Below are 12,874 nucleotides of genomic sequence, written 5' to 3'. Positions count from 1 at the left end.
CCTAAGGTTTTTTCTTTCTTCTTATTTACAGTTTCACATTGAAAAATATGTTAGCGAGTGACATCTGAAAATAATATTAACAACAAAACTAAATAGTCGTTGGGCCCGGGCATAGCCCTTAAGAAACGATAAATAAAGTGCATAATTTATCATGATACCCATATTAATTGATGTATAGTCTTAATGAATTTAGAAAATGATTTGAAATGAGTAATTAATGCTAAGGGCAACGCAGAAAAAATAAATTATTTTTCTCTCGATATGCGAAAAGTGACAAGTAAAAATGAAAATTTATTTTTAGAATATTTGACAACTAAAAGTAAACGGTGGGATAAATTTTATTGTTCATTCATATAAATAAATATTTCAATCACCGTGTGTCATTATTAACGTGTAACGCACGTTTATAGATACTAGTAGTTTACAATTTAGTTATGTATGTTGACCGTATAAAGATTTTCTTACACTACTTTTACATATTATAGAAGATTGTTTTCCATTTTTCAAAGCTTACCCATTAATGTTTCTATAGAGCACCATATGTAGTTGCATTAAATTTTTCCTTACACTAAGAATATTTCGACCTTCTATATATAAAAGATTGTTTTCCATTCTTTTTCCTGCAAGCCTTAATGGGGTCTTACAAGACACAAAATTAAATAGTTGGACCCAATAGGGTTCTAATTTCGAATGATTAAATAAAAAAGAAGTGCATTCGAAAAAAGAAGAAGGAAACTAGGTAAAAAAGAAGTGCCAACTTAAGGTTAATTGAGCTTCTTCACTAATTAATGATGTTCCTTGTGATATTATTAATTAAGGAGTTTGACTTGCCCATGCGTGAACTACTAGTATTTTACAATATATTTTGACCTTTTATAGAAGATTGTTTTCCATTTTAATATTACCAATTAAAGTTTGTACGCATCAATAAGAATTGCTTATATATAGTATCAGTAGATTTTGACCTATTTTGACCTATTAAATTAATTTCCAATTTTATAATGTTACCAATTAATGCTGGTCCTACATAGACACTATAAATATCCCCAATGCTCTAATAGTTTCGTACCCTAAAACCTAAGGTTTTTTCTTTCTTCTTATTTGCAGTTTCACTTTGAAGAATTCAACTAAATGACAATGAGGAGCATTAATGTTGAACGATGCCTTTTCATGATTTTCTTGCTATTCTCTGGTATATATATCACCTCTCTTCTTTGGAACCATTTTTAATATCATGTTATAGTATATGTTATCTATAATGACACTTTACATATTGAAACAACCGAGGTTGTTATAGAGAAACTGTATATACCCTAGCTTCTAGTAGGTTATTTTCTATAACAGCACTTCACTATATAAGCTATCTTCTTTCCTTCTCCCTTTTACTAAAATTTTGCAACGTCCATAATATTAAAATTATGAGTTTTTTTTTTTAATTTTTTTTATCGTCGTATTAAAATACTTGTGTACTTATACAATGTGATTGGTAGTACTTTACGTCAAAAATGTTAAGCACCCACGAACCTAAAATCCTGGATCCGCCACTCAGTCTATATATACCGTAGCTTCTAGCATGATCTCTTTTGGTTAACTTTTTTATGAATTTTTCCCTTAAAAAAGGATTGACTTGAATGTTCAATGTCAACTTGAATTCCGTGTATTCAAAGTTCAAACCCCGCCCAAAACCCCATTTGACCAAAAACGAACTTCACTTCACTTCATTACACACAGTTCCTTTCCAAAGCTCTCTTCAATGGCGTCACGCGAATTCGCAAAAAACTCTTTATCAATCTTCTATCACATCTCCATTTTAACGACGATCATCTTTATCAACGAGCAAAAACTCTGTTCAACTACACCAAAAACCATTACCCAACTGCTCTAATTCTCAAACTCTTCGAAATGATTCAACGTAACCCTTTATCGATCACAGGTATTCGCTGTTATAATCTTCTTCGCGATCTTCTGCCTTCTCTTTGGCTCCGTCTTCCTCCATTTACGCATAAAGACTTAAAAAATGGCTTAAACTATCGTTTATGGCTTGAAAAGGATTATGAAACGCTTAAAGCTTGTGTTTCTTGCGTATCAAGTTTAGCCGGTTTGTTATTTCCTAAAAATGAATGGGATAATCTGTTTTACTTCATGTTTCGATACTTGGGTTCGAGTTCTTTGTATAGAAAATTGGGTGCTTTGTTATTATGGAATGATTTGATTCCTATTTGTCCTGAGGTTTTTATGCCTTATATTGATTTCTTGATTGAGGGTTTTAAAGATCTTATGCCTACTGTAACAGAAGATCATCGGTGTGGTGTTGCTGCTGCTAAGGCATCTGTAAAATTGGTTTTGTATTTGGGAAACACCGCGAATTATAGCAAGTTTTATGATCTTATGGGGTATGTAATGATGACTTTGTTTATGGCATTAAGTGAGGAAGTAATTGTGTGTAGTCTTCTTGAGGATTTGATAATTTTGGCCGGGGCGGAAACTGAGTTTTTTAAGGTTCAGATTGATGTTGTAATAGATTCTATGGTGAAAGTAGTAGAGAATTTGGAGTTAAAAGAGAGGACAAGGCAACTTGCTATAGAGTTTGTTTTAACAGTTGCTGAGGATGTTGTTTCTAAGTTGCTTAGTCAGCTAATTGTGATGTTAGTACATATTGAAGATGATCCTAATTGGGGAAATGCAATTGGTCTGATTTTTGAGGGTTGCTCGAAGGTAATACTCTCTTCGTTCCATTTTATGTAGCGCTTTTTCCTTTTTAGCAAGTATGTTTTGAAAAGAATGTTATATTTCTGTATTAGGAAACCCTTTAACTTTCAACTTTCCGTCTTACCCTTAGTAGCATGTTCTTATTGTCGTTAGCTTCTTTTGCTATTTCATCACAGGTACTTTTGTTTTCAGAGGTTCAAAAAGAACTTTCCTTTCGATGTTTTGGTGTTCTAAACTTCATTTGCCTGGGATATTGTAGGAGGACTCTGCGTACATATATGATTCGATAATGCCATATCTGAAAGTTATCTTAGTAACTGCTACTAAAGATACAAGTTACATGCTCCTTACCAAATCATTGGAATGTATTACCATGATCGCAATGGCTGTCGGAAATCTTGCAATCCTTGATTATGTTGAGAAGGTGAATACAGTTTATATCTGTCCATTCCTTTGTAGCAGGCATATTATAAAAGTTGACTGTGTTTCTTGGAACTGTCAAATAAACTAATACAATGAACTTTTTAGACTTAAAGTTAGAACCACATAGCGGTAAGCGATATTTAAACCATTAGATTCAGGGCAATGAAGTCATATCTGATTAGGAAATGTGGAAAGTAGTAATAAGTATTTGAATTTACCAGAGCAATAGGTGTGCATTGTTGTAAACTCGAGCATGGACCAACTTCATTCCTACAGCAACATCTTGTAGATACAGTTCTTATAGAGAAAACTGAAGGAAAAAAAAAAAAGCTACTAACATCGGTGTTACTAATGATGTGTCATTTTAGGTCATTTATGCGCTCATATTACTGCAAGAAACTCACATGGAGGTAGAAGATCCAATGAGGAGCCTTTTGTTATTATGGAATGATTTGATTCCTTTTTGTCCTGAGGTTTTTATGCCTTATATTGATTTCTTGATTGAGAGTTTTAAAGATCTTATGCCTACTGTATCAGAAGATCATCAGTGTGGTGTTGCTGCTGCTAAGGCATCTGTAAATTTGGTTTTGTATTTGGGAAACACCGCGAATTATAGCAAGTTTTATGATCTTATGGGGTATGTAATGATGACTTTGTTTATGACATTAGGTGAGGAAGTTCTTGTGTGTAGTCTTCTTGAGGATTTGATAATTTTGGCCGGGGCAGAAACTGAGTTTTTTAAGGTTCAGATTGATGTTGTAATAGATTTAATGGTGAAAGTAGTAGAGAATTTGGAGTTAAAAGAGAGGACAAGGCAACTTGCTATAGAGTTTGTTTTAACAGTTGCTGAGGATGTTTTTTCTAAGTTGCTTAGTCAGCTAATTGTGATATTAGTACATATTGAAGATGATCCCAATTGGGGAAATGCAATTAGTGATGATGAAAATGCAGGGGAGTTGAGTATGTGTAGTTATGCTATGGAAAGTTTGGGTAGGTTAGCAATTGCATTTGGAGGATATGTGATTTTGCCTAGTTGCCCTGAGTGTTTGTTCAGCTTCTTGTATGATGAAAATTGGAGAATTCGTCATGCTGGTTGTTACTGCAATTGGTCTGATTTCTGAGGGTTGCTCGAAGGTAATACTCTCTTTGTTCCACTTTATGTAGCGCTTTTTCCTTTTTAGCAAGTATGTTCTGAAAAGAATGTTATATTTCTGTATTAGGAAACCCTTTAACTTTCAACTTTCCGTCTTACCCCTAGTAGCATGTTCTTATTGCCGTTGAAATGTTATACTAGCATGTTTAGACTACAAGGTCTAAGGGTACTTTTCAGTATGTGTCAAAAGTAAAACACTGTCAAATAAGATCTTCTTAACTTTGAACTTTTCATTTTAACCTTACTGACATTGTTCATATATTGCCGTAGTAAATTTGTTGCATGTTTAGATAACAAGTGCTAAGGGTACTTTTAGTATGTGTCAGAAGTAAAACACCGTCAAATAAACTTTCCATTTTACTCTCAATGACATGTTCATATTGCGTTAGAGATGTCGTAGCATTTTTAGACTACAAGGTCTAAGGGTATTTTTTGGTATGTGTCAAAAGTAAAATACCGTCAAATAAGATAAAACAGAGGGAGTAGTTCAACGCTATTGTTTAGAAGGCTATTGAGAGGCGAAAAATGGGCTTACTATAGTTTTTGTATGTGATTTATGGTTTGGAAATTCCAGGCATTGTTGCAGGAGATGAGGCAGCTTGTAGAGACTGTTGTGATGCTAATTCATGATCCGCATCCCCGAGTGCACTGGGCAACAATTCATGCAATTGGTCAGCTTTCAAAGTATCTGAGCCCACATTTTCAAGAGCAGTATCATCAGCAGATCCTCCCAGCTTTGCTAGAAGTTTTAGATGATTTTGACAATCCCAGGTTGCAGGTGTTTCACATCTTCTTCTCTGCTAATTCATGATACGCATCCCCGAGTGCGCTGGGCAACAATTCATGCAATTGGTCAGCTTTCAACGTGTTTGATGACTGTGTTGCCACATTCATCTGGCAGCGGTGTACGTGTATGTAAGAGTAATGACATAAGTTTTTAACAGTCATATCTCTGATATGATTTGGACTAACAAGTGACTTGCTGAATTGCAGAGAGGAATGACGATGATGAAGGAAGCGGCTCTGGCAACTTTAGCTTTTTTAGCTATTTCATCACAGGTACTTTTGTTTTCAGAGGTTCAAAAAGAACTTTCCTTTCGATGTTCTGGTGTTCTAAACTTCATTTGCCTCGGATATTGTAGGAGGACTCTGCGTACATATATGATTCAATAATGCCACATCTGAAAGTTATCTTAGTAACTGCTACTATGATAACGGCAATGGCTGTTGGGAATCTAGCAATCCTTGATTATGTTGAGAAGGTGAATACAGTTTATATCTTTCTATATCCTTGTTGCAGGCATTGTATAAATGTTGACTGTGTTTCTTGGAACTAACAAATAAACCAATGCCGTGAACATTTAAGATTTAAAGTTAGAATCACATAGCGGTAAAGCAACATTTAAACCATTAAAATCAGGGCAAATGAAGTCATATTTGACTAGAAAATGCGGGAAGTACTGATAAGAATTTGAATTTACAAATGGAATAGGTGTACGCTGTTGTAAACTCCAGCATGGACCATCTTCATTCCTACAGCAAATCTTGTAGATACAGTTCTTATAGAGAAACCTGAAAAAAAAAAAATTTATACAGATTGAAACTATCAACATCAGTTAAGTTCGGAAACTACATTTACCAACGATGTGTCATTTTAGGTCACTTCTGCGGTCACTTCACTGCAAGAAACTCACATGGAGGTAGAAGATCCAATGAGGAGCCTTTTGTTACAAGTATGTTGAAACACTTAGAATTTTGCTTTTCTGTTTTTGGCTAATTTATACCAGAGAAAATTATTGTCTTTTCCACTTGATTATGTTGCAGGCATGGGGTAGACTATGCAAATGCTTGGGGGCAGATTTCCTTCCTTATCTGAGTGTTTCCATGCCCGTTGTACTAAAATCTGCTCAGCTAAAGAATTATTTGAGTGTTTCCAACAATTCAGATACAGAGGATTCTGATGATGAAAGGTTGAATCTTCCTAAAACACTCGGGCAAAATTTCACTGATAATGCATGTCATATGTATTAGTACTAGGTGTGCATGCGGATGGTTGTGAATTTCACTTAAGTTGCTTATTTTAGTGACTGAGACAATGGTCCCAACATTGTGTCACAAAGATAGTTTGAGAAATGTTGATTTCAGCAAGTAATAAAGAGAAACAAAGTCACTAAAATAAGCAACTTATTTGGCATAAATTTATTGAGGATGTCTTCATCTGATATATAAATATGTTCTGTAGCATGATTAAAGTCACTTCTGGGAATAAAAAGATCGGTATAAGAAGCGCACTTCTGGAAGAAAAAGCCTTGGCCTGTCATATACTATGCTGCTTTGCAGCTGAGGTAAAGAAAGGGCTGCATTTATGGGTTAATGAGGTATGTCTTGAATAATTACAATTAACAAGGATTAAACTTGTGGTTTCTATCACATGAAGATGAAAATTTCTATCTAACTTGTGGTTTATACAGGTTGTTAGTGCTTTAGTTCCAAATCTTACCTTTAAATCCAGCGAAGAAGTAAGAATGGCTGCCATTTCTGGTAAATTTCTACATGTCTTTCTAATCATTCCTTTCAGGCATTCTGAACTTTATCTGATGTTTTGCTAAATTGGATTTACACCTTTTGTAGCAATGCCATTACTGTTGCATTCAGTTGCTTTTGCTGTGAGGAAAGGGCTTCCTGTAACAGGTTGCGGCAAGCCCCCAGTTCAAAAGCTATTTGACAGCATAATCCCTGCTTTGCTTGATGCATTACAGAAGGTAATTAACCTAGAGTTGCAGCAAAAGTTTAATCAAATATCATATTGATACGATCTTTTAACGCTACTTTCCCTTTAGGAGTCAAAGGTACAAATTCAAGCAAGACTATTGGACGCATTCAACGAAAGCATTCAGGTCAGAATACTATTTTCTCTTCTGTATACTATTCTTAGCATGTTTTTCCCTTGAGCTCATACCGCAAAACAGAAAGAGAGAAAAGGGTAAGAGAGCGCAACGATTCAAGGGAGCAGGAACTGCTTAAGGAGGAAACTGAGCAACACTTAACTATATGTAGAAATGTTAGTGATTTATCTCAACACAGCCTCTAATATATATATATATATATATACTCTAATATATATATATATATATATAACAAGATCTTAGACTTACCTTTGTTAGTTTCTCTGTTTCCTAAACTCAGATCGACATTTGCCTGGGAACTATGGTGAAAAACCTCAAGGCATCATTCTTGCCCCTTTTTAACAAGTTTTTGCCTCATGTATAACTTGTGTGGGTAAGTTACTCTCTCTATCATGTACTATATATGTAATTCAATTCATGACACGTCCTATTGAAGCATCAAAAGTGACTAAATTGATAATAAACTGTCATTTAAACCAGTCTATTGAGAAATTATATGGTGACACTTTTATGGTTTCCTTGACATTACACATTTCCGTTTCACTATACTCCTCTGTGGAAGGGGAGCCTTGGAGCAACGGTAAAGTTATCTCCGTGTGACTTATAGGTCACGGGTTCGAGCCGTGGAAGCAGCCTTTAATGCTTGCATTAGTGTAGGCTGTCTACATCACACCCCTTGGGGTGCGGCCCTTCCCCAAACCCTGCATGAATGCGGATGCCTTGTGCATCGGGTTGCCCTTTTTATACTTCTCTGTGAATTTCCCTTAACTTCTCTACATACTTCTGTACAGAGTAATGATAGAACAGCAGAAGAAAGAAGAATTGTAGTGCACCTTTTCTGTGATGTCGCTGAGCAGTGCCGAGAAGATGCATTCAGGTAAGTCTAGTCTTTTGTGATTTCAGTGTCTTATTAGTCAAGTATAAGCACAACTAGCTTTAGCTGAACTTCATTTTTGATTCCTTAAAAGCAGGTACTATGAGGAGTGGATACCTCTCCTGCTTAGAGTTTACGATCATAACAATCCAGATGTTCAGCAGGTTTTATACCCTACTTTTACAGTTGTTTCCTTAGAAAATCAGTCGTATATACTTCAAATCTGACATTCTATATTTTTCAGCTAGTGGCAACTGCAGTTGGTATTTGTGCTGAATTCGGAGGCGATATCCTCAAGCCTCATACTATAGGTAATTTGTCCATTATAATATGCTTAAGATATTTATTTTCTCCACTAGCAGGACTGACTTAGCTTTTTAATGTTGTTTCAGTAATATTCAATCATTTAAAATCTGTAATGGAGCATCCCAATGCAAAATGCCCGGATAACATCATGGCTTACGAGGCTGCCATTTCTACCTGTGGGAAGTTAAGCCAGTTTGTCTGGGAAGGCATTTACACCTATAAGGTTTCTCTCTTACTACTCCTTCCCTATATCATTATTATAAATAACACACATTCAGTTTGCACTAAAACATAACTTCATACGCTAGAACACACAAACACTCAACACAAATTTACGACTTCTCTTGTTAAATTTGTGGTTTATTGGATGACATATTATAAACTTTCTTGATTTATGAAACTATTTTACGTGGCAGTTTATCTTGCTTTGGCTAAGCCACTTACCAATAAGGTGTAACTTGGATGAGGCTAAAGTCAGTCACGAACTGCTTTGTTCGGTGATGGAAACGTAAGTTTTTTTAGTTGAGCAATAAGCAATAAATGATTATAAACCTTCAACATTTCTTATGCATTGTTGGCATTGTGCCTTGTTCTATCAGGTCAAGAGAAGAAAATTATTGGCCCTCAATGATCTTATATACCGAAAATAATAGCAATTTTTGCTGAGGTAGTATTTCCTTTTCCTGTACCCTTAATCCTAAAATTTTGCCACATTATTAGTTAACTATACTTGGTCACTAAGGTATCCTCCATTTCATATATTGTCTTTATTCCCAGGTTTTATGGGCAGGGAACAATTTAGCAACAGAAGAAACTATCAGGCGAATGATCAATCTATTGAACAAGTTCCAAAGGGAACATCAGCCTTCTGTCCTGTCCAACATATATGCAACATTACCTATACCACATCAAAGCATTTTGCGCACTGTCTTGTCCTCCATATAAATTGTTTGTGCATTCTTTGAGTAGATACATGTATAGAACACAGAAGTTGCTAACAGTAAAAGTAGCAGACTCAAACTTGTAGACTGAGAGAGATCCCCCCCCCCCCTCAAACCCCATCCCAAATCTTCCTCCTAGTACTGTAAAGAGTGCGATTGTATACAACGGATGAAGTATGAGATTTTTGTGTTTGAAAGGAATTTACCAGATTTTATGAAAATAAGATCTAAACATAGATGGAATGTTAATACAAGTCTTTCTGCTCTATCTTGTGCTATATTTGAGGTGATTTTCTGTCATGTATTAACTTCGAATTGCAATTTAATTTAACCTCCTTTATTTAATCATTCATGGTAAGAAGTCAAGTTGAACATATAATTTTAGGTTTCCATTCTTAGTTACACTATCAATTTTGGCAAAAGCTAGAAAAAATCTAAAGTGAAAAGGAACATAAGAGGCGGATTTCTGTGGATTTGGGGACTTTAGACATTGCTATGTATTATCATGTCAAATATGAAACACACACTAGGTTTTCTTCTCTATGAGACAAAGAGACGGAAAGTTGTCCCATCGGAGACTTTCGATAAAATTGGAACGAAAGAAAAAGCAAAAGTTAAGACAGAAATGTGAAATTGCATAAATCCAAATTCAATGAGCTTATTGTTCTTCAAATTACCTGTTGATCATGTGGCACTGAGGTCGCGTCCATCGTTGTAGCTTGTGTGTACTTGTTTGGAAAGAGAGCATCTCTTGTTTCAGAAGAACAAGAAACTTTCAGTTTCTTCGTCAATTCCTTTCGTTTCCGCAAAAGGCATTTATCTCCGAATTCTCAATTCATTGTGAAGTACATAGAAAAATCACTCTCATTCCAACAACGTGGTATCAGACCCACGACAAATAATGGTACGCTGTCTTTTCAGTACGCTGTCTTTTCAGTACCCTATCTCACAAAAGATAATTATGAGAAATGGTGTACGTATGAAAGTCATTCTTGACTTTCAGAATGTGTGGGAAATAGTAGATAGAGGATATGCAAAATCCGATAACGAGAAAGCTCTGTCTCAAAATAAAAAAGATGTCTTGGCAAAGACAAGGAAGAAGGATCAACAAGCCCTCACGGTCATTGGATGATGTCATGTTTGAGAAGGTGGCAGATGCTACCATCTCAAAGGAAGCTTGGGAGATTTTACAAAATTCTCTTCAAGGAATTGACAAGGTGAAGAAGGTAAAACTTCAAACTCTAAGGGCTGATTTTGAAGTTTTAAAAATGATCTTGTTTTGAAATTGAATTGGATTGAAGAAGTGCGCTTAGAGCTTATTATATGATGCGTTAAAGTGCTTAGGAGGATGAACCAATATTCCTAAATATATCCTACCCGTACCTTAGCCCACGTTACAACTAAGATAAAGTCCTAATTGATTTTAGACTGAGCAGGCTACATTAGTAGAGATTTACATAACGGGCAAACATATGGTACTTTTTGTGTGCATGTGAGCTTGAGAGAGTGAGTGATTTCCTCTATTGTTTGAAGTCCTTAAATTACATTCGAATTTTATTTGAGTGTGTGGACTATTTCTCTGTGATTTATGGTGAGGGCACATGTTTCATGATGGATTGGTGACTTTATTAAGCTCTTCCGTCAGAGTGAGTAAGTTGGCCTGAAAGTAGTTATGCTAGGGAGTCAGTTTCTGAGGTTGAGATGTCCCGAATTTGCTATTTGATTGGTTTGAACGGTACATTAGCGTGCTAGGCATGGTTTTAATATGGGGAGGAAAGTCCAAGAATGCATATGCAAGGGGCTAATTGTTGGTATCAACCAAAGTTATGGGTACTTGAGCTTAATTGAAATATGTGGCATGATAACGATAAACTTAATTGTGTTCGGTCCATTATAGGTTGATTTTACTTTGCTCGAGGACGAACAAAGGTTTAAGTGTGGGGCTATGATGTTGGAAATATTTCTATATGTTTTAATATTACTTTACCCATGTCTTAACCGCTTTTTAGTGCTATTTGATCTTTAAAATACCCAACATATGTTAATTATTGATTTTATGACTAACTAAGTTATGTGTGATGATTTAGGGTATTTGGAGTGCAAAACTATGAAGAAAAGGATGTTCCAGCTATAGGAGAAGAGATTGGATGCGTCGCATCCAACGTCGGAAAAATCGTATTTGATGCACCCTTAGCAGTGAAGTCGGGCCAAGGCATCCGCCTTAGCATCCGCACCTGGGCATAGCAGAGATGAAGGAACAAGCATGCAAAGCTGAAGAAGTGGAAGCTGAGGCGGATGCGAAGCATCCATCCCAGCATCAATCCCTGAAGCTGAATCGGGTTAGAAAAAGGAAAACGTCAACCCACGACCCATGTACGCACTATATAAGCCAAAAATACCTCTTTTAGGTCATCTAACACACTGGAAATCAAAGGAGAAGCCATCACAGAGCTTGGAATCGCCGAAATTCATCTTGAGTTCTTCTTTTCCTTTCTTTTGTTGAATTTATATATTCTTGGGAATTGATTGAGATTGCTACCATGACTATGTGTGGCTAAACTCTTTTATTCTGGGTTATGGTTTTACATGAATGTTGATATTCGAATATTGATTTGACGAGTTAATTTATCATATTAGGTTGTTTATTCATATCCTGAATTTAATTATTTTACTTCCTAGCTAACAGTGAAATACTATGTATGAATCTTGAGCTGAACTTGAAAGAGGTAATTCTTGATTGCAATAAGATTGAATAGAGCGCGATCTTAAACCTAGTCATTGGGGAATTGATTTGCGAATACGGATAGAAATATACCTATTTGCCGTGCTTAGCCAATTGTGCAAGAGATTGTTAATGCGTTCTTTTTATCTTTAATCTCATAGGAATATAGGGTTTAGAATAAATTGAATAGTCTAGTAGAAGTTGTCAAATTTCTAGTAGTATTATTGTCCTTGCAGGTTAATAACCTAAATAAATTAATAAGTCGAGTTGATTGAAGAATTCAACAGGATTGTTACATAACCATGACCCTGAAAATATTATTTCTCATTGAATTAAAGTCCGTCGTACTAAGTGTGCTAGTTCATTAGTTTTTTGTTTACTTGCAATTATAATTAGTAGGATTAATCAACAAAAACCACCGTGAAATTGTTCTTGACTCGATAAATTAGAATTCGCTTGATTTGGTTGATAATTAATCATAAGTCCTCGTGGGAATGATATTCTACTCACTCTTTATTACTTGATTGACCGCGTATACTTGCGTGTGCGATTTTGGGCAACAAGTTTTTGGCGCCATTGCCGAGGACTTCGAAATTAATTGTTTCACTAGATCAAGCCTTTACTACATATCAAGTCAAGTTTTTATTTTTATTTTTGTGTTTTCTAGTTTTAGTTTAGTTTATTATATTTTTACTTGTGTTAGATGGCATATTTTAATAAAAAATGGTTGAATATTGGTTATTCCAATTGCCCTACTGTTAGAAAACACTAGGCAAAACTGTTGCATGCCAAAGTAAAAATAATAACAAGACTTCCCAGGTATGGTCTCCAAGCCTCAAC

The 12,874-nt window shown here is 35.4% G+C and overlaps 1 protein-coding gene and 1 long non-coding RNA gene across 2 annotated transcripts; one reads left to right on the top strand and one right to left on the bottom strand.

The window, feature by feature from the left end:
* Positions 1-3,414: 3,414 nt before the first annotated feature.
* LOC107769574 (uncharacterized) lies at positions 3,415-9,983 on the top strand. The gene is made up of 17 exons (XM_075224652.1): positions 3,415-4,266; positions 4,860-5,063; positions 5,279-5,344; positions 5,428-5,547; positions 5,944-6,018; positions 6,110-6,255; positions 6,528-6,663; positions 6,757-6,826; positions 6,917-7,047; positions 7,126-7,182; positions 7,983-8,068; positions 8,163-8,229; positions 8,310-8,376; positions 8,458-8,594; positions 8,788-8,879; positions 8,971-9,038; positions 9,149-9,983. The coding sequence occupies exons 1-16, from the start codon at positions 4,195-4,197 to the stop codon at positions 9,035-9,037; spliced, it is 1,593 nt and encodes a 530-aa protein (XP_075080753.1). The 5' UTR covers positions 3,415-4,194; the 3' UTR covers position 9,038; positions 9,149-9,983.
* LOC107769573 (uncharacterized) lies at positions 5,533-10,176 on the bottom strand. The gene is made up of 3 exons (XR_012696369.1): positions 9,990-10,176; positions 6,786-7,056; positions 5,533-5,857 (listed from the first exon to the last, which is right to left on the bottom strand). It is a non-coding gene; the product is annotated as an uncharacterized LOC107769573 (long non-coding RNA).
* Positions 10,177-12,874: the final 2,698 nt, after the last annotated feature.

Source organism: Nicotiana tabacum, chromosome 11 (assembly GCF_000715075.1).
Source record: "Nicotiana tabacum cultivar K326 chromosome 11, ASM71507v2, whole genome shotgun sequence".
Lineage (NCBI taxonomy): Eukaryota > Viridiplantae > Streptophyta > Magnoliopsida > Solanales > Solanaceae > Nicotiana > Nicotiana tabacum.
This window is presented reverse-complemented; position numbering and strand designations above follow the sequence as displayed.